Below are 22,838 nucleotides of genomic sequence, written 5' to 3' on the forward strand. Positions count from 1 at the left end.
TTTGGGGTCCCCCCCCCACCTCCAGCAGGGTCCCGGCGCCGTGGCAGTCGCTGAGCTCCAACTCCTGCAGCAGCGAGAACCTGGGGGGGGACCCCAAAGTGGGGGGGGGACCCCAAATTGGGGGGGGACCCCAAATTGGGGGGAGACCCCAAAAAGGGGAGGGGCCACCCCAAAAAGGGGGGTCCCCAGAAACGAGGGGGGGGGTCAAATTGAGGAGGGGGTCCCTAAGTTGGGGGGATCCCTACATAGGGGGGGGTCCCCAAAATTGGGGGGGGTCACCCCAGTTTTAAGGGGATCCCTAAATTGGGGAGGGGTCCCTAAATTGGGGGGGGTCTCTGAATTGGGGGAGGGGTCTCTGAATTGGGGGGGGGTCCCTAAATTGGGGGGGGTCCCTGAATTGAGGGGGGTGTCCCTAAATTGGGGGAGGGGTCTCTAAATTGAAGGGGGGTCCCTAAATTGGGGGGGGTCTCTAAATTGGGGGGGCTCTCTAAATTGGGGGAGGGTCTCTAAATTGGGGGGGGTCCCTAAATTGGGGGGGGTCTCTAAATTGGGGGGGGTCTCTAAATTGGGGGGGGTCCCTAAATTGGGGAGGGGGGTCCCTAAATTGGGGGAGGGTCCCTAAATTGGGAGGCTCTCTAAATTGGGGGAGGGTCTCTAAATTGGGGGGGGTCCCTAAATTGGGGGGGTCTCTAAATTGGGGGGTCCCTAAATTGGGGGGGTCCCTGAATTGGGGGGGTCCCTGAATTGGGGGGGGGTCCCTAAATTGGGGGAGGGTCCCTGAATTGGGGGTGTCCCTAAATTGGGGGAGGGTCTCTAAATTGGGGGGGGTCTAAATTGGGGGGGGGCCCTAAATTGGGGGGGGTCCCTAAATGGGGGGGGTCCTGAATTGGGGGAGGGGTCCCTAAATTGGGGGGGGTCCCTGAATGGGGGGGGTCCCTGAGTTGGGGGGGGTCTCTAAATTGGGGGAGGGTCTCTAAATTGGGGGGGGTCCCTGAATTGGGGGGGGTCCCTGAATTGGGGGGGTCCCTGAATTGGGGAGGGGTCTCTGAATTGGGGGGGGTCCGTAAATGGGGGGGGTCCCTGAATTTGGGGGGGGTCCCTAAATTAGGGGTCATGTCCGTAAATTGGAGGGGGGTCTGTGAATTGGGGGGGGTCCCTGAATTGGGGGGTCTCTAAATTGGGGGAGGGTCCCTGAATTGGGGGGAGTCCCTGAATTGGGGGAGGGGTCTCTGAATTGGGGGAGGGTCCCTAAATTGGGGGGGTCCCTGAATTGGGGGGGGGTCCCTGAATTGGGGGAGGGTCCCTAAATTGGGGGGGGTCCCTGAATTGGGGGGGGGGGTCCCTAAACTGGGGGGGGGTCCCTAAATTGGGGGGGGGTCCCTGAATGGGGGGAGGGGTCCCTGAATTGGGGGGGGGTCCCTAAATTGGGGGAGGGTCCCTAAATTGGGGGGGGTCCCTGAATTGGGGGGGGTCCCCCCGCCCCCACCTGGTCTCCACGAGCCACGCGGCGGCGCTGAGGAGGCGGCTGCGGGGGGGGGAGGGGCGGCGGGGGAGGGGCGGGCGGGGGTCCCGCGCGTGTCGCCCCCTCCCCCCCCCAGCCTCACGCGGCCCCAGAGTCGGGGGTCGGCGGCGGCCGCGCGCCAGAGGCGACAGACACGAGACACCCTGGGGGGCGGGGGGAGGGGCGGGGGGGGGCGGGGGGACCAGAGGGGGGAGGGGACAGGGGGGGGAGGGGCAGAGGGGGAGGGGGCAGAGGGGGGTGGGGCAGAGGGGGAGGGGGCAGGGGGGGGAGGGGCAGAGGGGGAGGGGGCAGGGGGGGGTGGGGCGGGGGGAGGGGCCAGAGGGGGAGTGGCAGGGGGGCAGGGGGGAGGGGTGGGGGGAGGGGCAGAGGAGGAGGGGCCAGAGAAGGAGGGGGCAGAGGGGGAGGGGCCGGGGGTCAGAGGGGGAGGGGCGGGGAGGGGGCAGAGGGGGAGGGGCCGGGGGAGGGGCAGAGGGGGAGGGGCGGGGGGAGGGGTCAATTAGGGAGGGGGTTGGGGAGGGGCAGAGGGGGGAGGGGCCAGAGGGGGGCAGAGGGGGAGGGGCCGGGGAGGCAGAGGGGGAGGGGCAGAGGGGGGAGGTGTGGGGGGAGGGGCGGGGGAGGGGTGGGGGGAGGGGACAGAGGGGGGAGGGGCGGAGGGGGAGGGGCGGGGGCAGGGGGCAGAGGGGGCAGGGGGGGAGGGGTGGGGGGAGGGTCAGAGGGGGAGGGGTTAGAGGGGGGAGGGGTTAGAAGGGGGGAGGGGCAGAGGGGGGAGGGGCGGGGGAGGGTCAGAGGGGGGAGGGGACAGAGGGGGGCAGAGGGGGAGGGGTGGGGGGGAGGGGGGGAGCGGTGGGGGGGGAGGGGTGGGGGAGGGTCAGAGGGGGGAGGGGACAGAGGGGGGAGGGGTTAGGGGGGAGGGGCCAGAGGGGGAGGGGCCGGGGGGCAGAGTGGGGAGGGGCCAGAGGGGGGAGGGTCAGAGGGGGGAGGGGCCGGGGAGGAGGGGCCAGAGGGGGAGGGGCAGAGGGGCGAGGTGTGGGGGGAGGGGCGGGGGGAGGGGTAGAGGGGGGGAGGGGCAGAGGGGAGAGGGGGCAGAAGGGGGAGGGGCCAGAAGGGGGAGGGGCCAGAAGGGGGAGGGGTCAGAGGGGGGTGGGGGAGGGGTCAATTAAGGAGGGGTTGGGGAAGGGGCCAGATGGGGGAGGGGTTAGAGGGAGAGGGGCGGGGAGCACAGGGAAGGGGAGGGGTCAGCCCCATAGATGTGGGGCAGCCCCCATTATCCCCCCCAGCCCCACAGCTGTGGGTCAGCCCCATAGATGTGGGGCAGCCCCCATTCCCCCCCCAGCCCCACAGATGTGGGTCAGCCCCCATTCTCCCCCCAGCCCCACAGATGTGGGGCAGCCCCAGCCCCCCCCAGCCCATAGATGTGGGTCAGCCCCATAGATGTGTGTCAGCCCCCATTATCCCCCCCAGCCCCACAGCTGTGGGCAGCCCCATAGATGTGGGGCAGCCCCCATTCCCCCCCCAGCCCCATAGATGTGGGTCAGCCCCATAGATGTGGGGCAGCCCCAGCCCCCCCAGCCCCATAGATGTGGGGCAGCCCCACAGCTGTGGGGCAGCCCCAGCCCCCCCAGCCCCATAGATGTGGGTCAGCCCATAGATGTGGGGCAGCCCCCATTCCCCCCCAGCCCCACAGATGTAGGTCAGCCCCCAGCCCCCCCCAGCCCCATAGCTGTGGGTCAGCCCCATAGATGTGGGACAGCCCCCAGCCCCCCCCAGCCCCATAGATGTGGGTCAGCCCCACAGCTGTGGGGCAGCCCCCAGCCCCACCTGCAGAGCAGCGGCACCGCCCCGTCCTGGGCCACGGCCGCCCCCAGGATGCGGAACAGGATCTCGGGGGGCAGGAGGGACCCCCAGGGGCTCTGAGCCCCCGCCCCCTCCTGCCCCACACCCCCCCCCTGCCCCACCACCCCCCCCCTGCCCCACACACCCCCCCCTGCCCCACGGCTCCTCTGCCCCACGGCGCCTCCTCTTCCTCGGCCGTGGGGCAGGGTGTGGGGCAGGGGGATCTGGGGCAGGGTCTGGGGTAGGTTGTGGGGCAGGAGATGGGGTATAGGGGTGGGGCAGGGTGTGGGGCAGGGTGTGGGGCAGGGTCTGGGGTAGGTTGTGGGGCAGGAGATGGGGTATGGGATGGGGCAGGGTGTGGGGCAGGGTGTGGGGCAGGGTCTGGGGTAGGTTGTGGGGCAGGAGATGGGGTATGGATGGGGCAGGGTGTGGGGCAGGATGTGGGGCTGGATGTGGGGCAGGGTGTGGGGCAGGGTGTGGGGCAGGAGATGGGGTATGGGGTGGGTCAAGGTGTGGGGCTGGATGTGGGGCTGGATGTGGGGCAGGGTGTGGGGCAGGAGGATCTGGGGCAGAGGATGGGGTTTGGTGTGGGGCACGCATGGGGGACGCTGTGGGGCAGGATGTGGGGCAGGATGTGGGGCAGGGGGATCTAGGGCAGGACATGGGTCAGGTTGTGGGGCTGGGTGTGGGGCTGGGTGTGGGGCAGGGGGATCTGGGGCAGGGTGTGGGGCAGGGTGTGGGGCAGGACGTTGGCTGCGCCGTGGGGCAGGCTGTGGGGCAGGCTGTGGGTCTGTCTGTGGGGCAGGATGTGGGTCAGGCTGTAGGTCTGTCTGTGGGGCAGGGTGTGGGTCAGGCTGTAGGTCAGGCTGTGGGTCAGTCCGGGGGTCTGTCCGGGGGTCTGTCCGGGGGTCGGGGGTCTCCGGCTGCCCCACGGGTGGAACTTGGGGGGTGGAACCTGGAGAAAGGGGGCTGGGGGGAGGGGGAGGGTCAGACCCACGGATGGACCCACGGACGGACCCCCAGCCCCATAGACTGACCCCCAGCCCCATAGATTGACCCCCAGACTGACCCCCAGCACCATAGACTGACCCATAGACTGACCCATAGACTGACCCCCAGACTGACCCCCAGACTGACCCCCAGACTGACCCCCAGACTGACCCATAGACTGACCCACAGACTGACCCATAGACTGACCCATAGACTGACCCCCAGACTGACCCATAGACTGACCCCCAGACTGACCCATAGACTGACCCACAGACTGACCCCCAGACTGACCCACAGACTGACCCACAGACTGACCCCCAGACTGACCCATAGACTGACCCACAGACTGACCCACTGACTGACCCCCAGACTGACCCATAGACTGACCCACAGACTGACCCATAGACTGACCCATAGACTGACCCCCAGACTGACCCACAGACTGACCCATAGACTGACCCATAGACTGACCCACAGACTGACCCCCAGACTGACCCCCAGACTGACCCATAGACTGACCCATAGACTGACCCCCAGACTGACCCCCAGACTGACCCATAGACTGACCCACAGACTGACCCCCAGACTGACCCATAGACTGACCCCCAGACTGACCCCCAGACTGACCCATAGACTGACCCACAGACTGACCCACAGACTGACCCCCAGACTGACCCCCAGACTGACCCCCAGACTGACCCATAGACTGACCCCCAGACTGACCCCCAGACTGACCCCCAGACTGACCCACAGACTGACCCATAGACTGACCCCCAGACTGACCCCCAGACTGACCCCCAGACTGACCCATAGACTGACCCCCAGACTGACCCCCAGACTGACCCCCAGACTGACCCATAGACTGACCCACAGACTGACCCCCAGACTGACCCCCAGACTGACCCCCAGACTGACCCATAGACTGACCCATAGACTGACCCCCAGACTGACCCATAGACTGACCCATAGACTGACCCCCAGACTGACCCCCAGACTGACCCCCAGACTGACCCCCAGACTGACCCATAGACTGACCCACAGACTGACCCACAGACTGACCCACAGACTGACCCCCAGACTGACCCATAGATTGACCCATAGACTGACCCCCAGACTGACCCACAGACTGACCCACAGACTGACCCACAGACTGACCCATAGACTGACCCCCAGACTGACCCATAGACTGACCCACAGACTGACCCACAGACTGACCCATAGACTGACCCCCAGACTGACCCCCAGACTGACCCATAGACTGACCCATAGACTGACCCCCAGACTGACCCATAGACTGACCCATAGACTGACCCATAGACTGACCCACAGACTGACCCCCAGACTGACCCCCAGACTGACCCCCAGACTGACCCCCAGACTGACCCATAGACTGACCCCCAGACTGACCCCCAGACTGACCCCCAGACTGACCCCCAGACTGACCCATAGACTGACCCATAGACTGACCCCCAGACTGACCCCCAGACTGACCCACAGACTGACCCATAGACTGACCCATAGACTGACCCATAGACTGACCCCCAGACTGACCCCCAGACTGACCCACAGACTGACCCATAGACTGACCCCCAGACTGACCCATAGACTGACCCCCAGACTGACCCACAGACTGACCCATAGACTGACCCACAGACTGACCCCCAGACTGACCCCCAGACTGACCCATAGACTGACCCATAGACTGACCCATAGACTGACCCACAGACTGACCCCCAGACTGACCCATAGACTGACCCCCAGACTGACCCCCAGACTGACCCCCAGACTGACCCCCAGACTGACCCATAGACTGACCCCCAGACTGACCCCCAGACTGACCCATAGACTGACCCCCAGACTGACCCACAGACTGACCCACAGACTGACCCACAGACTGACCCCCAGACTGACCCCCAGACTGACCCACAGACTGACCCATAGACTGACCCATAGACTGACCCATAGACTGACCCCCAGACTGACCCACAGACTGACCCCCAGACTGACCCATAGACTGACCCCCAGACTGACCCACAGACTGACCCATAGACTGACCCATAGACTGACCCCCAGACTGACCCCCAGACTGACCCATAGACTGACCCATAGACTGCCCCCCAGACTGCCCCCCAGACTGACCCCCAGACTGACCCATAGACTGACCCATAGACTGACCCATAGACTGACCCCCAGACTGACCCCCAGACTGACCCACAGACTGACCCCCAGACTGACCCCCAGACTGACCCATAGACTGACCCCCAGACTGACCCCCAGACTGACCCCCAGACTGACCCATAGACTGACCCATAGACTGACCCATAGACTGACCCACAGACTGACCCCCAGACTGACCCCCAGACTGACCCATAGACTGACCCATAGACTGACCCCCAGACTGACCCCCAGACTGACCCACAGACTGACCCATAGACTGACCCATAGACTGACCCATAGACTGCCCCCCAGACTGACCCCCAGACTGACCCCCAGACTGACCCATAGACTGACCCATAGACTGACCCCCAGACTGACCCACAGACTGACCCCCAGACTGACCCATAGACTGACCCACAGACTGACCCACAGACTGACCCATAGACTGACCCATAGACTGACCCATAGACTGACCCCCAGACTGACCCACAGACTGACCCATAGACTGACCCCCAGACTGACCCCCAGACTGACCCCCAGACTGACCCATAGACTGACCCACAGACTGACCCCCAGACTGACCCACAGACTGACCCATAGACTGACCCATAGACTGACCCACTGACTGACCCCCAGACTGACCCATAGACTGACCCATAGACTGACCCATAGACTGACCCCCAGACTGACCCATAGACTGACCCACAGACTGACCCACAGACTGACCCCCAGACTGACCCATAGACTGACCCATAGACTGACCCCCAGACTGACCCATAGACTGACCCACAGACTGACCCACAGACTGACCCCCAGACTGACCCATAGACTGACCCATAGACTGACCCCCAGACTGACCCATAGACTGACCCACAGACTGACCCACAGACTGACCCCCAGACTGACCCATAGACTGACCCATAGACTGACCCCCAGACTGACCCCCAGACTGACCCATAGACTGACCCATAGACTGACCCACAGACTGACCCATAGACTGACCCCCAGACTGACCCACAGACTGACCCCCAGACTGACCCATAGACTGACCCATAGACTGACCCACAGACTGACCCCCAGACTGACCCATAGACTGACCCACAGACTGACCCCCAGACTGACCCCCAGACTGACCCCCAGACTGACCCATAGACTGACCCATAGACTGACCCATAGACTGACCCACAGACTGACCCACAGACTGACCCCCAGACTGACCCACAGACTGACCCACAGACTGACCCATAGACTGACCCATAGACTGACCCCCAGACTGACCCACAGACTGACCCATAGACTGCCCCCCAGACTGACCCACAGACTGACCCCCAGACTGACCCCCAGACTGACCCATAGACTGACCCATAGACTGACCCATAGACTGACCCCCAGACTGACCCACAGACTGACCCCCAGACTGACCCACAGACTGACCCACAGACTGACCCATAGACTGACCCATAGACTGACCCCCAGACTGACCCACAGACTGACCCATAGACTGCCCCCCAGACTGACCCCCAGACTGACCCCCAGACTGACCCATAGACTGACCCATAGACTGACCCACAGACTGACCCACAGACTGACCCCCAGACTGACCCATAGACTGACCCATAGACTGACCCCCAGACTGACCCCCAGACTGACCCCCAGACTGACCCCCAGACTGACCCATAGACTGACCCCCAGACTGACCCCCAGACTGACCCCCAGACTGACCCATAGACTGACCCATAGACTGACCCCCAGACTGACCCCCAGACTGACCCATAGACTGACCCACAGACTGACCCCCAGACTGACCCACAGACTGACCCCCAGACTGACCCACAGACTGACCCCCAGACTGACCCATAGATTGACCCATAGACTGACCCATAGACTGACCCCCAGACTGACCCATAGACTGACCCACAGACTGACCCACAGACTGACCCACAGACTGACCCATAGACTGACCCCCAGACTGACCCATAGATTGACCCCCAGACTGACCCCCAGACTGACCCATAGACTGACCCATAGACTGACCCCCAGACTGACCCCCAGACTGACCCATAGACTGACCCATAGACTGACCCCCAGACTGACCCCCAGACTGACCCATAGACTGACCCATAGACTGACCCCCAGACTGACCCATAGACTGACCCATAGACTGACCCACAGACTGACCCCCAGACTGACCCCCAGACTGACCCCCAGACTGACCCATAGACTGACCCATAGACTGACCCCCAGACTGACCCACAGACTGACCCCCAGACTGACCCCCAGACTGACCCATAGACTGACCCATAGACTGACCCCCAGACTGACCCCCAGACTGACCCACAGACTGACCCATAGACTGACCCATAGACTGACCCCCAGACTGACCCCCAGACTGACCCCCAGACTGACCCACAGACTGACCCATAGACTGACCCCCAGACTGACCCATAGACTGACCCCCAGACTGACCCACAGACTGACCCATAGACTGACCCCCAGACTGACCCCCAGACTGACCCCCAGACTGACCCATAGACTGACCCATAGACTGACCCATAGACTGACCCCCAGACTGACCCCCAGACTGACCCCCAGACTGACCCACAGACTGACCCATAGACTGACCCATAGACTGACCCCCAGACTGACCCATAGACTGACCCATAGACTGCCCCCCAGACTGACCCCCAGACTGACCCCCAGACTGACCCATAGACTGACCCATAGACTGACCCATAGACTGACCCCCAGACTGACCCACAGACTGACCCCCAGACTGACCCATAGACTGACCCACAGACTGACCCACAGACTGACCCATAGACTGACCCATAGACTGACCCATAGACTGACCCCCAGACTGACCCACAGACTGACCCCCAGACTGACCCCCAGACTGACCCATAGACTGACCCCCAGACTGACCCCCAGACTGACCCATAGACTGACCCATAGACTGACCCCCAGACTGACCCACAGACTGACCCATAGACTGACCCCCAGACTGACCCATAGACTGACCCACAGACTGACCCCCAGACTGACCCATAGACTGACCCCCAGACTGACCCCCAGACTGACCCACAGACTGACCCCCAGACTGACCCCCAGACTGACCCATAGACTGACCCACAGACTGACCCCCAGACTGACCCCCAGACTGACCCATAGACTGACCCATAGACTGACCCATAGACTGACCCCCAGACTGACCCACAGACTGACCCATAGACTGACCCATAGACTGACCCATAGACTGACCCCCAGACTGACCCATAGACTGACCCACAGACTGACCCACAGACTGACCCCCAGACTGACCCATAGACTGACCCATAGACTGACCCCCAGACTGACCCATAGACTGACCCACAGACTGACCCACAGACTGACCCCCAGACTGACCCATAGACTGACCCATAGACTGACCCCCAGACTGACCCATAGACTGACCCACAGACTGACCCACAGACTGACCCCCAGACTGACCCATAGACTGACCCATAGACTGACCCCCAGACTGACCCACAGACTGACCCATAGACTGACCCACAGACTGACCCATAGACTGACCCCCAGACTGACCCACAGACTGACCCCCAGACTGACCCATAGACTGACCCATAGACTGACCCACAGACTGACCCCCAGACTGACCCATAGACTGACCCATAGACTGACCCCCAGACTGACCCACAGACTGACCCCCAGACTGACCCCCAGACTGACCCCCAGACTGACCCATAGACTGACCCCCAGACTGACCCCCAGACTGACCCACAGACTGACCCCCAGACTGACCCCCAGACTGACCCACAGACTGACCCACAGACTGACCCATAGACTGACCCCCAGACTGACCCCCAGACTGACCCATAGACTGACCCACAGACTGACCCATAGACTGCCCCCCAGACTGACCCCCAGACTGACCCCCAGACTGACCCATAGACTGACCCATAGACTGACCCACAGACTGACCCACAGACTGACCCCCAGACTGACCCATAGACTGACCCATAGACTGACCCCCAGACTGACCCATAGACTGACCCATAGACTGACCCACAGACTGACCCCCAGACTGACCCCCAGACTGACCCATAGACTGACCCATAGACTGACCCCCAGACTGACCCATAGACTGACCCACAGACTGACCCACAGACTGACCCCCAGACTGACCCATAGACTGACCCATAGACTGACCCCCAGACTGACCCATAGACTGACCCCCAGACTGACCCACAGACTGACCCATAGACTGACCCATAGACTGACCCACAGACTGACCCCCAGACTGACCCCCAGACTGACCCATAGACTGACCCATAGACTGACCCCCAGACTGACCCCCAGACTGACCCATAGACTGACCCACAGACTGACCCCCAGACTGACCCCCAGACTGACCCATAGACTGACCCATCCCCAGCCCCACAATCCCACAGCCCCACATCCAGCCCCATAGACTGACCCACAGCCTCCCCATAACCAGCCCCACAGCCAGCCCCATAGCCCAACCCACAGCCCCACAGGCAGCCCCACAGCCGTCCCCAGAGCCAGCCCCACTTCCAGCCCCATAGCCGGCCCCATAACCACCACCACAGACCAACCCCCATCCCCACATCCAGCCCCACAGACGGACTCGCACCCCACCCCACAGCCTCCCCATAGCCAACCCCATAGACCAACCCCCAGCCCCACATCCAGCCCCACAGCTCACCCCATAGCCAGCCCCACAGAGGGACCCACAGCCACATAGCCCAGCCCATAGCCCACCCCACAGCCAGCCCCACAGCCACCTCATAGTCAGCCCCATAGCCAGACCCATAGCCTGCCCCTCAACCCCACAGCTCACCCCATAGCCAGCCCCATAGCCTGCCCCTCAGCCCCACAGCCAGCCCCACAGCCAGCCCCATAGCCAGTCCCACAGCCAACCCCTCAGCCAACCCCTCAGCCAGCCCTATGTCCAGCCCCATAGCTAGCCCCACATCTCGTCCTACAGCTCACCCCATAGCCAGCCCCTCAGCCCCACATCCAGCCCCTCAGCCAGCCCCACAGCCAACGCCACAGCCAGCCCCACAGCCAGCCCCTCAGCCACACAGCTCACCCCATAGCCAACCCCATAGCCAACCCCATAGCCTGCCCCTCAGCCCCATAGCTCACCCCACAGCCAGCCCCACAGCTCACCCCAAAGCCAGCCCCATTGCCAGCCCTATGTCCAGCCCCACAGCCAGCCCCATAGCCTGCTCCTCAGCCCCATAACCAGCCCCTCAGCCCCACAGCCAGCCCCACAGCTCACCCCATAGCCAGCCCCATAGCCAGCCCTATGTCCAGCCCCACAGCCAGCCCCATAGCCTGCTCCTCAGCCCCATAACCAGCCCCTCAGCCCCACAGCCAGCCCCACAGCTCACCCCATAGCCAGCCCCATAGCCAGCCCTATGTCCAGCCCCACAGCCAGCCCCATAGCCAGCCCTATGTCCAGCCCCATAGCCAGCCCCACATCTCATCCTACAGCTCACCCCATAGACAGCCCTACGTCCAGCCCCTCAGCCAGCCCCACAGCCAACGCCACAGCCAGTCCCACAGCCAGCCCCATAACCTGCCCCACAGCCAGCCCCATAGCCTGCCCCTCAGCCCCATAGCCAGCCCCATAGCCAGCCCCATAACCAGCCCCTCAGCCCCATAGCCAGCCCCATAGCCCTACAGCTCACCCCATAGCCAGCCCCATAGCCTGCCCCTCAGCCCCATAGCTCACCCCACAGCCAGCCCCATAGCCTGTCCCACAGCCTGCCCCTCAGCCCCACAGCTCACCCCATAGCCGGCCCCACAGCCAGCCCCACAGCCCCACAGCCAGCCCCATTGCCACCCCTATGTCCAGCCCCATAGCCAGCCCCATAACCTGCCCCATAGCCAGCCCAATAGCCTGCCCCTCAGCCCCACAGCTCACCCCACAGCCAGCCCCATTGCCACCCCTATGTCCAGCCCCTCAGCCAGCCCCACAGCCAGCCCCATAGCCAACCCCACAGCTCACCCCATAGACCACCCCATGACCAGCCCCACATCCAGCCCCACATCCAGCCCCACAGCCAGCCCCATAACCTGCCCCATAGCCTGCCCCTCAGCACCACAGCTCACCCTATAGCCAGCCCCATAGCCCACCCCATAGCCAGCCCCACAGCCAGCCCCTCAGCCCCACAGCTCACCCCATAGCCAGCCCCACAGCCAGCCCCATAGCCAGCCCCATAACCTACCCCTCAGCCCCACATCCAGCCCCACAGCCAGCCCCACAGCTCACCCCACAGCCAACCCCATAGCCAGCCCCACAGCCCCACAGCTCACCCTATAGCCAGCCCCACAGCCAGCCCCATAGCCAGCCCTATGTCCAGCCCCATAGCCAGCCCCACAGCCAGCCCCACAGCCAGCCCTATGTCCAGCCCCACAGCCAGCCCCATAGCCAGCCCCATAGCCAGCCCTATGTCCAGCCGCATAGCCAGTCCCATAGCCTGCCCCTCAGCCCCACAGCTCACCCCACAGCTCACCCCACAGCCAACCCCATAGCCAGCCCCACAGCCCCATAGCTCACCCTATAGCCAGCCCCACAGCCAGCCCCACAGCCAGCCCCACAGAGGGACACACAGCTCACCCCACAGCCAGCCCCACAGCCAACCCCATAGCCTGCCCCTCAGCCCCGCAGCTCACCCTATAGCCAGCCCCACAGCCAGCCCCATAGCCTGCCCCATAGCCAGCCCCATAGCCCAGCCCATAACCAGCCCCACAGCCAGCCCTATGTCCAGTCCCATAGCCAGCCCCACATCTCATCCTACAGCTCACCCCATAGACAGCCCTATGTCCAGCCCCATAGCCAGTCCCATAGCCTGCCCCTCAGCCCCACAGCACACCCCATAGCCAGCCCCATTGCCAGTCCCATAGCCAGCCCAATAGCTCACCCCACATCCAGCCCCACATCCAGCCCCATAGCCAGCCCCATAACCTGCCCCACAGCCAACCCCATAGCCAGCCCCTCAGCCCCACAGCTCACCCCACAGCCAGCCCCATAGACAGCCCCATAGCCTCTCAGCCAGCCCCATAGCCAGCCCAACAGCTCACCCCACAGCTCACCCCACAGCCAGCCCTATGTCCAGCCCCACAGCCAGCCCCACAGCCCCATAGCCCACCCCATAGCCTGCCCCTCAGCCCCATAGCCAGCCCCATAACCTGCCCCATAGCCAGCCCCATAGCCTGCCCCTCAGCCCCTCAGCTCACCCCATAGCCAGCCCCACAGCCAGCCCCATAGCCAGCCCTATAACCTACCCCTCAGCCCCACAGCTCACCCCACAGCCAGCCCCATAGCCAACCCCACAGCTCACCCCACAGCCAGCCCCATAGCCAGCCCCATAGCCCACCCCACAGCCAGCCCCACAGCCAGCCCCATAGCCCACCCCATAGCCAGCCCCACAGCCAGCCCCTCAGCCCCACATCCAGCCCCACAGAGGGACCCACAGCCCCATAGCCCACCCCACATCCAGCCCCAACCCCCCCACCAGCCCCACCCCCAGCCCCTCCCCCCGCGTGACATCACCCCACAACCTCCCCCTCCCCCCCCCCAGATACCGCGCGCGGGGGGGGGAAGGGGGGGGAGGGGCGATGGGTGGGTGGGGGAGGGGCGAGTTGTGGGGGCAACGTGGGGTCGGGGGGGAGGGGGGGAGGGGCCGCTCGCGCCGCTCACCTGCCGCCTTCCGCCATCTTGGGGTGGGGGGAGGGGCGATGGGGGGGTGGGGGGAGGGGCGTCCATGACCTTCCCTCGCGAGCGTCCGACCCCCTCCTTTTCCCACGCCCCTCCCCCCCACACCACGCCCCTCCCCCCTCCCCCCCGGGGGGAGGGGGGAGGGGCGTGGTGTGGGGGGGAGGGGCGTGGGAAAAGGGGGGTGGGGGGAGGGGCGGGACCGTCCCGTTCCGGGAGGCGACCGGTGACCTCGCGCTATGGGGCTGCGGCGCGCGGTGAGTGGGGGAGGGGGGAGACCCCCACCCCTCCCCCCCAACCTACCTCTAAGTTACCCCTCCCCCCACCCCTAACTTACACCCCTCCCCCCCCCCAGATGCGGCTGTTCCGGCCCCTCCCCCCCCCGCCCCACACGGCGCTTTGGAGACCCCCCGGCAGGAGGAGGAGGAGGTGGGGGAGGGGCGAGGGGGGTGGGGGGAGGGGCTGGGGGGTTTGGGGGAGGGGGCGTGGGGGTGGGGGAGGGGGGGAAGGGCTGGGGGGAAGGGAAGGGGGGGCTGGGGGGAGGGGGTCAGGGGGCTGGGGGGAGGGGGCGAGGGGGTGAGCGGAGGGGGGAGGGGCTTCGGGGGTGAGGGGAGGGGCTGGGGGGGTTGGGGGGAGGGGGTCAGGGGGCTGGGGGGAGGGGGCGTGGGGGGTGAGGGGAGGGGGGGAGGGGCTGGGGGGGTTGGGGGTCTGGGGGGAGGGGCGTGGCGGGGCTGGGGGGAGGGGGTCAGGGGGCTGGGGGGAGGGGGCGTAGGGGAGGGGGGAGGGGCTGGGGGGGGCTGGGGGGAGGGGGTGTAGGGGGGGAGGGGCTGGGGGTGTTGGGGGTCTGGGGGGGAGGGGCGGGGGGGTCTGGGGGGAGAGGGGCAGGGGGCTGGGGGGAGGGGGCGTGGGGGGGTGAGGGGAGGGGGGGAGGGACGAGGGGGGTGGGGGGAGGGGGGTAGGAGCGGGGGGGGCTGGGGGGAGGGGGTCAGGGGGCTGGGGGGAGGGGGCGTGGGGGGGTGAGGGAGGGGGGAGGGGTGCTGAGGGTGTGGGGGGGGTGGGGGGAGGGGTCCTGGGGGGAGGAGGGTGGGAGTCAGGGTGCTATGGGGTGCTGGGGGTCAGGGGGGTTGGGGGGGTCAGGGGGGAGGGGTGCTGGCGGGTGCTGGGGGTCGGGGGGTGCTGGGGGCTGTGGGGGATGGGGGGTCAGGGGGCTGTGGGGCTGGAGGGGGAGGGGTGGGGGGAGGGGTGCTGGGTGTCAGGGGGTGTGGGGAGGCTGGGGGGTGGGGGGTCAGGGGGGAGGGGTGCTGGGGGGTGGAGGGGGGGTCAGGGGGCTGTGGGGCTGGAGGGGGAGGGGTGGGGTCGGGGGGGTTGGGGGGTGGGATGCTGAGGGGGTGGTGGGGGTTGCTGGGGGCTGGGGGGTCAGGGGGTGGGGGTCAGGGTGCTGTGGGCTTGCTGGGGGTCAGGGGGTGCTGGGGCCTGGGGGGGGGTTGGGGGGTCTGGGGGTCTGGGGGGAGGGGTGCTGGTGGGTGGTGGGGGGTTGTGGGGTCAGGGGGAGGGATGCTGGGGGGTGCTGGGGGGGTGGGGGTCAGGAGGGTGGGGGGAAGAGGGTGGGGGAGGGGTGGGTCAGGGGGCTGTGGGGCTGGAGGGGGAGGGGTGGGGGGAGGGATGCTGGGGGCTGGGGGGAGGGGGCGTAGGGGGGGAGGGGAGGGGGGCTGAAGGGGTGGGGGGTCAGGGGTCAGGGTGCTGGGGGGCTGTGGGGTGCTGGGGGAGGGGTGGAGGGTGTGGGGGGTTGGGGGGTCGGGGGGTGGGGGTCAGGGTGCTGTGGGGTGCTGGGGGTCTGGGATCTGGGAGGGTGGGGGGAGGGGTGCTGGGGGTCTGGGGTCTGGGGGGTCTGGGGTCTGGGGGGCTGGAGGGGGAGGGTGGGGGGAGGAGTGCTGGGGGTCAGGGGGGTGGATGCTGGGGGGGTTGGGGGTCAGGGGGCTGTGGGGCTGGGAGGGGGTGGGGGGGTTGGGGGTGGGATGCTGGGGGTTGCTGGGGGGCTGGGGGGTCAGGTGGGGGGGGTTTGGGGGTCAGGGGGTGCTGGGGGCTGTGGGGGAGGGGTGAGTCAGGGGGCTGTGGGGCTGGAGGGGGAGGGGTGGGGGGGCAGGGCTGGGGGTCAGGGGGTGTGGGGGTGCTGGGGGGGTTGGGGGGTCAGGGGGTGGGGGTCAGGGTGCTGTGGGGTGCTGGGGGGCTGGGGGCTGTGGGGCTGGAGGGGGTGGGTCAGGTGGGTGGTGGGGGTTGGGGGTCAGGGGATGTGGGGGGGCTGTGGGGGAGGGGGGAGGGGGGCTGGGGGGGGGACTGGGGGGGTGGGATGCTGGGGGTTGCTGGGGGGTCAGGGGGTGGGGGTCAGGGTGCTGTGGGGTGCTGGGGGGTCCTGGGGGGGGTTGGGGGGTCAGGGGGGAGGGGTGCTGGGGGGTGGTGAGGGGTTGGGGAGGGGGGGTCAGGGGGCTGTGGGGCTGGAGGGGGAGGGGTGGGGGGAGGGGTGCTGGGGGTCAGAGGGTGTGGGGGGGCTGCAGGGGGTGCTGGGGGGGTGGGGGGGCTGGAGGGTGGGGGGAAGAGGGTGGGGGAGGGGTGAGTCAGGGGGCTGTGGGGCTGGAGGGGGAGGGGTGGGGGGAGGGGTGCTGGGGGTCAGAGGGTGTGGGGGGGGCTGGGGGTGGGCGGGGGTTGGGGGTTTATGGGGGGTGGGGGGTGCTGGGGGTGGGGGTGGGGGGCTGAGGGGGGCTGAGGGGGGCTGGGGGTGGGGGGCTGAGGGTGTCTATGGGGTGCTGGGGGTCAGGGGGTGTGTGGGGGGCTGGGGGTGGGGGGGGTGCAGGGAGAGGGGTCTGTGGGGTGGGGGTTGGGGGTTTAGGGGGGGTGGGGGGTGCTATGGGGTGGGGGTGGGGGGCTGAGGGGGCTGGGGGTGGGGGTTTGAGGGGGCTGGGGGGTGCTGGGGGGGTTGAGGTGCTGGTGGGTCTGGGGGTCTGGGGCCTGGGGGTCAGGGGGTGGGGGGGCTGTGGGGGAGGGGAGAGTCAGGGGGCTGGGGGCTGGAGGGGGAGGGGTGGGGGGAGAGGTGCTGGGGGTCAGGGGGTGTGGGGGTGCTGGGGGGGTTGGGGGGTCAGGGGTGGGGGTCAGGGTGCTGTGGGGGCTGGGGGTGCTGGGGGCTGTGGGGCTGGAGGGGGTGGGTCAGGTGGGTGGTGGGGGTTGGGGGTCAGGGGGTGCTGGGGGGGCTGTGGGGGGGATGGGGGGGTGGGATGCTGGGGGTTGCTGAGGTGTCAGGGGGTGGGGGTCAGGGTGCTGTGGGGTGCTGGGGGGTCCTGGGGGGGGTTGGGGGGTCAGGGGGGAGGGGTGCTGGGGGGTGGTGAGGGGTTGGGGAGTGGGGGTCAGGGGGTTGGGGGTTGGAGGGGGAGGGGTGGGGGGGAGGGGCTGGGGTCAGGGGGTGTGGGGGGCTGGGGGGGTTGGGGGGTCAGGGGGTGGGGGTCAGGGTGCTGGAGGGGGAGGGGTGGGGGAGGGGTGCTGGGGGGGCCGTGGGGGTTGGGGGGTGGGGGGTGGGATGCTGGGGGTGGGGGGGGTTGCTGGGGGCTGGGGGGTCAGGGGGTGGGGGTCAGGGTGCTGGGGGTCTGGGGGCTGTGGGGCTGGAGGGGGTGGGTCAGGTGGGGGGGGGCTGGGGGTCAGGGGGTGGGGGGCTGAGGGGGTGGAGGGGGAGGGGTGGGGGGAGGGGTGCTGGGGGTCAGGGGGGTGGGGGGGCTGGGGGGTGGGGGGTGGGGGTCAGGGGGCTGTGGGGCTGGAGGGGGAGGAGTGAGGGGGAGGGGTGCTGGGGGTCTGGGTCCTGGGGGTCAGGGGGTGGGGGGGGCTGGGGGTCAGGGGGTCTGTGACCCCCCAGAGCCCCCCCAGCCCTGGAGCTGCTCCTGGCCCTGGCTGGGGGTCAGGGGGTCTCAGGGGTCAGTGGGTCTGGGGTCTCAGGGTCTCTATGGGTCAGGGGTCAGTGGGTCTGAGGTCTCTATGGGTCTGGGGTCTCAGTGGGTCTGGGGTCTCTATGGGTCAAGGGTCAGTGGGTCTGGGGTCTCAGGGTCTCTATGGGTCAGGGGTCAGTGGGTCTGGGGTCTCTATGGGTCTGGGGTCTCAGGGTCTCTATGGGTCAGGGTCTCTATGGGTCAGGGGTCAGTGGGTCTGGGGTCTCTATGGGTCTGGGGTCTCAGGATCTCTATGGGTCTGGGGTCTCTATGGGTGTGGGGTCTCAGTGGGTCTGGGGTCTCAGGGGTCTCTATGGGTCTGGGGTCTCAGGGTCTCTACTGGTCAGGGGTCTCTATGGGTCAGGGGTCAGTGGGTCTGGGGTCTCAGGGTCTCTATGGGTCTGGGGTCTCTATGGGTCTGGGGTCTCAGTGGGTCTGGGGTCTGGGGGTCTCTATGGGTCTGGGGGGTGTTAATGGGTCTGGGGTCTCAGTGGGTCTGGGGTCCCTTCCCCAGCCGCCCCCTGGCGCTGCTGCTGCCCCTGGGGGCTCAGGGGGGGCTCAGGGGGGGTTAATGGGTCTGGGGTCTCCCCAGCCGCCCCCTGGCGCTGCTGCTGCCCCTGGCCGGGGCTCAGGGGGTCTGGGGGGTTTAATGGGTCTGGGGTCCCCCAGCCGCCCCCTGGCGCTGCTGCTGCCCCTGGCCGGGGCTCAGGGGTCTGGGGGGGTTTAATGGGTCTGGGGTCTCAGTGGGTCTGGGGTCTCCCCAGCCGCCCCCTGGCGCTGCTGCTGCCCCTGGCCGGGTTCTGCTGGTACCGGAGCGACTGGAACCGACCGGACGCGCTGGGGGGGGCGGGCGCTTCGCCAGGTGGGGAGGGGCGGGGGGCGGGGGGTGGGGGGGGCTTCGCCTGGTGGGGGGAGGGCGGGGGGGCGGGGGGCTTCGCCTGGTGGGGGAGGGGCGGGCTGGGGGGTGTGTTGGGGGGGCCGGGGGGGCTGGGGGGGCTCTGGGGGGTGTTGGGGGGGCTGGGCGCTTCGCCAGGTGGGGGAGGGGCGGGGGGCGGGGGGTGGGGGGGCTGGGGGGTGTTGGGGGGGCGGGGGGCTGGGGGTGTTGGGGGGGCTGGGGGGGGCGGGGCGCTTCGCCAGGTGGGGGAGGGGCGAGGGGCGGGGGGGGATGGGCGGGGGCTGGGAGGTATTGGGGGGCTGGGGGGGGCTGGGGGCTTCACCTGGTGGGGGAGGGGCGGGGCTGGGGGGTTGGGGGGACTGGGGAGGGCGGGGCGCTTCGCCAGGTGGGGGAGGGGCGGGGGGCGGGGGGTGGGGGGGCTGGGGGGTGTTGGGGGGCTGGGGGGGGCTGGGGGCTTCACCTGGTGGGGGAGGGGCGGGGCTGGGGGTTGGGGGGACTGGGGGGGGCTCTGGGGCGTTGGGTGGGGGGGCTGGGGGGTGTTGGGGGGCGGGGGGCTGGGAGGGGCTCTGGGGGGTGTGGGGGGGCTGGGGGGGGCGGGGCGCTTCGCTAGGTGGGGGACGGGGCGGGGCTGGGGGGCTGGGGGGGCTCGGGGGGGGTGGGGGGGCTGGGGGGTGTTGGGGGGGCTGGGGGGGGCGGGGCGTTTCGCCAGGTGGGGGAGGGGCGGGGCTGGGGGGCTGGGGGGGGGCTCTGGGGGGGTGTGGAGGGGGTATGGGGGTGTCAGACCCCCCCCGACGCCCCCTGACCCCCCCGCCCCTCCCCAGCGCGCTGGCCGCGGGGCTCCAGATCTCCCTCGATTACTGGTGGACGGAGCACGTGACCCTGCGCGGGATGGGGGAGGTGCGGGGGGAGGGGCGGGGGGGGAGGGGCCAGGGGGCGGGGGGAGGTGCGATGGCGGGGCCAGGGGGCTGGGGGAGGGGCAATGGGGGTGGGGGAGGGGCCGGGGGGACCAGGGGGCGGGGGAGGGGCCAGGGGGCTGGGGGAGGGGCAGGGGAGGGGCGGGGGGAGGGGCCAGGGGGCTGGGGGAGGGGCTGGGGAGGTGCGGGGGGAGGGGCGAGGGGGCGGGGGGAGGGGCCAGGGGTCGGGGAGGGGCGGGGTGGAGGGGGGTGGGGGGCATTAGGGGGATGGGGGTGGAGGTGGGGGAGGGGCGGGGGGGATGGTGTGGGGGGTGATGGGGGGCTGGGGGGGATGGGGGAGGGGGATGAGGGAGGGGGGTGGGGGAGGGGCGGGAGGGATGATGTGGGGGGTGATGGGGGCAGGGGGGGATGGGGGTGGGGGGTTGATGGGGGGGCTGGACCACTTGTGGGTCCTGTTGAGTGGGGGTCCCAGTGGGTCCCAGCCCCCCAGCCATGGGTCCTAGTGCCCAGTTATGGGTCCCAGCCCCCCAGCCATGGGTCCCACCTCCCCACCCATGGGTCCCAGCCCCCCAGCCATGGGTCCTAGTGCCCAGTTATGAGTCCTGGGTGCCCAGCTATGGGTCCCAGCCCCCCAGCTGTGGGTCTGGGTGCCCGTCTCTGGGTCCCAGTGCCCGTGTGTGTGTCCCTGACCCCCAGTTATGGGTCCCAGCCCCCCACCCATGGGTCCCAGCCCCCCAGCTATGGGTCTGGGTGCCCAGTTATGGGTCCCAGCCCCCCAGCTATGGGTCCCAGCCCCCCAGTTATGGGTCCCAGCCCCCCACCCACAGGTCCCAGCCCCCCAGCTATGGGTCCCAGTGCCTGGCTATGTGTCCCAGCCCCCCAGTTATGGGTCTGGGTGCCCAGCTATAGGTCCCAGCCCCCCAGCTTTGGGTCCCAGCCCCCCAGCCATGGGTCCTAATGCCTGGCTATGGGTCCCAGCCCCCTACCCATGGGTCCCAGCCCCCCAGCCATGGGTCCTAGTGCCCGGCTATGGGTCCCAGCCCCCCAGCTTTGGGTCCCAGCCCCCAGTTATGGGTCCCAGCCCCCCAGCCATGGGTCCTAGTGCCCAGTTATGGGTCCTGGGTGCCTGGCTATGGGTCCCAGCCCCCCAGCCATGGGTCTGGGTGCCCGGCTATGGGTCCCAGTGCCCGTGTGTGTGTCCCTGACCCCCAGTTATGGGTCCCAGCCCCCCACCCATGGGTCCCAGCCCCCCAGCCATGGGTCCTAGTGCCCAGTTATGGGTCCCAGCCCCCCACCCACAGGTCCCAGCCCCCCAGCCATGAGTCCCAGTGCCCAGCTATGGGTCCTGGGTGCCCAGTTATGGGTCTGGGTGCCCAGCTATGGGTCCCAGCCCCCCAGCCACGGGTCTGGGTGCCTGTCTCTGGGTCCCAGCCCCCCAGCCATGGGTCTGGGTGCCCGTCTCTGGGTCTGTGTGCCGGTGCCCGTGTCCCTGACCCCCCATCCCATCCCATCCTGTCCCCCCCCAGGGGAGCGCGGCGCGGGGCGCGGGGCTGTCGCGCTGCCACGCGCGGGCGGCCGAGCGGCTGCGGGGGGCTGCGGAGCGCTGCGGGGGCCTCTACGTCAAGCTGGGCCAGGGGCTCTGCGCCATGGAGCACGTGCTGCCCCCCGAGTTCCCCCCGGCCCTGCAGCCCCTCCTGCAGCGGGCGCGCACCGCCCCCCCCCGCGAGGTCAGTGGGGTAGGGGGGTGGGGTGGGGGTCCTGGGGGGGCAGTAAGGGGATGGGGGGGCACTGGGGGGGCATTAAGGGGGATTGGGGGTGGCTGGGGGGCATTAAGGGGGATTGGGAGGGGCTGGGGGGGGCAATGGAGGGTGGGGGGGGGGATTGGGGGGGCATTAAGGGGGATGGGGGGGCACTGGGGGGGCATTAAGGGGGATTGGGGGGGGCTGGGGGGGCATTAAGGGGGATTGGGGGGGGCTGGGGGGGCAATGGAGGGTGTGGGGGGGGATTGGGGGGGCATTAAGGGGGATGGGGGGCACTGGGGGGGCATTAAGGGGGATTGGGGAGGGCTGGGGGGGGGGATGGAGGGTCCTGGGGGGGCATTAAGGGGGGATTGGGGAGGGCTGGGGGGGGGGATGGAGGGTCCTGGGGGGGCATTAAGGGGGATTGGGGGGGGACTGGGGGGGCATTAAGGGGGATTGGGGGGCACTGGGGGGGCAATGGGGGGCTGGGAGGGGGATGGGGAGGGGATGGAGGGTCCTTGGGTGGGCATTAAGGGGGATTGGGGGGGCATTAAGGGGGATTGGGGGGGGGATGGGGGGGATGAAGGGGGTGGGGGGGCATTAAGGGGGATTGGGGGGGGATGGGGGGGCAGTGGAGGGGGTGGGGGGTACTGGGAGGGCATTAAGGGGGATTGGGGGGGACTGGGGGGGGGATGGAGGGTCCTTGGGGGGCATTAAGGGGGATGGGGAGGGGATGGAGGGTCCTTGGGTGGGCATTAAGGGGGATTGGGGGGCACTGGGGGGGCATTAAGGGGGATTGGGGGGGGACTGGGGGGCAATGGGGGGCTGGGAGGGAGATGGGGAGGGGATGGAGGGTCCTTGGGGGGGGAATTAAGGGGGATTGGGGGGCACTGGGGGGGCATTAAGGGGGATTGGGGGGGAATGGAGGGTCCTTGGGGGGCATTAAGGGGGATTGGGGGGCATTGGGGGGGCAATAAGGGGGATTGAGGGGGGGATTGGGGGCAATAAGGGGGATTGGGGGGGTATGGGGAGGGGATGGAGGGTCCTTGGGGGAGCATTAAGGGGGACTGGGGGGGGAC

The 22,838-nt window shown here is 68.2% G+C and overlaps 2 protein-coding genes and 1 long non-coding RNA gene across 3 annotated transcripts in view; 2 read left to right on the plus strand and 1 right to left on the minus strand.

The window, feature by feature from the left end:
• FBXL6 (F-box and leucine rich repeat protein 6) overlaps window positions 1–14,248 on the minus strand; it is a gene marked incomplete at its 5' end in the record, with an annotated part of 23,284 nt that extends 9,036 nt beyond the window's left edge. The window contains 4 exons of the mRNA XM_084280235.1: window positions 20–80; window positions 1,487–1,665; window positions 3,341–4,324; window positions 14,232–14,248. Of these exons, the coding sequence (XP_084136361.1) occupies window positions 20–80; window positions 1,487–1,665; window positions 3,341–4,324; window positions 14,232–14,248 (1,241 nt within the window). The remainder of the gene's footprint in view (window positions 1–19; window positions 81–1,486; window positions 1,666–3,340; window positions 4,325–14,231) is intronic.
• A 172-nt stretch (window positions 14,249–14,420) lies between these two features.
• Window positions 14,421–19,062, plus strand: LOC311188921. Its single transcript, XR_014617141.1, has 3 exons — window positions 14,421–14,503; window positions 14,602–14,675; window positions 18,976–19,062. It is a non-coding gene; the product is annotated as an uncharacterized lncRNA (long non-coding RNA).
• Window positions 19,063–19,874: 812 nt separating this feature from the next.
• PLEC (plectin) overlaps window positions 19,875–22,838 on the plus strand; it is a gene marked incomplete at its 5' end in the record, with an annotated part of 36,429 nt that continues 33,465 nt past the window's right edge. Inside the window, 2 exon segments of the mRNA XM_084280236.1 lie at window positions 19,875–20,003; window positions 21,547–21,756. Of these exon segments, the coding sequence (XP_084136362.1) occupies window positions 19,875–20,003; window positions 21,547–21,756 (339 nt within the window).

The sequence above is a fragment of the Gallinula chloropus genome (assembly GCF_964237585.1).
Source record: "Gallinula chloropus genome assembly, chromosome: 2".
In the NCBI taxonomy this organism is placed as follows: domain Eukaryota; kingdom Metazoa; phylum Chordata; class Aves; order Gruiformes; family Rallidae; genus Gallinula; species Gallinula chloropus.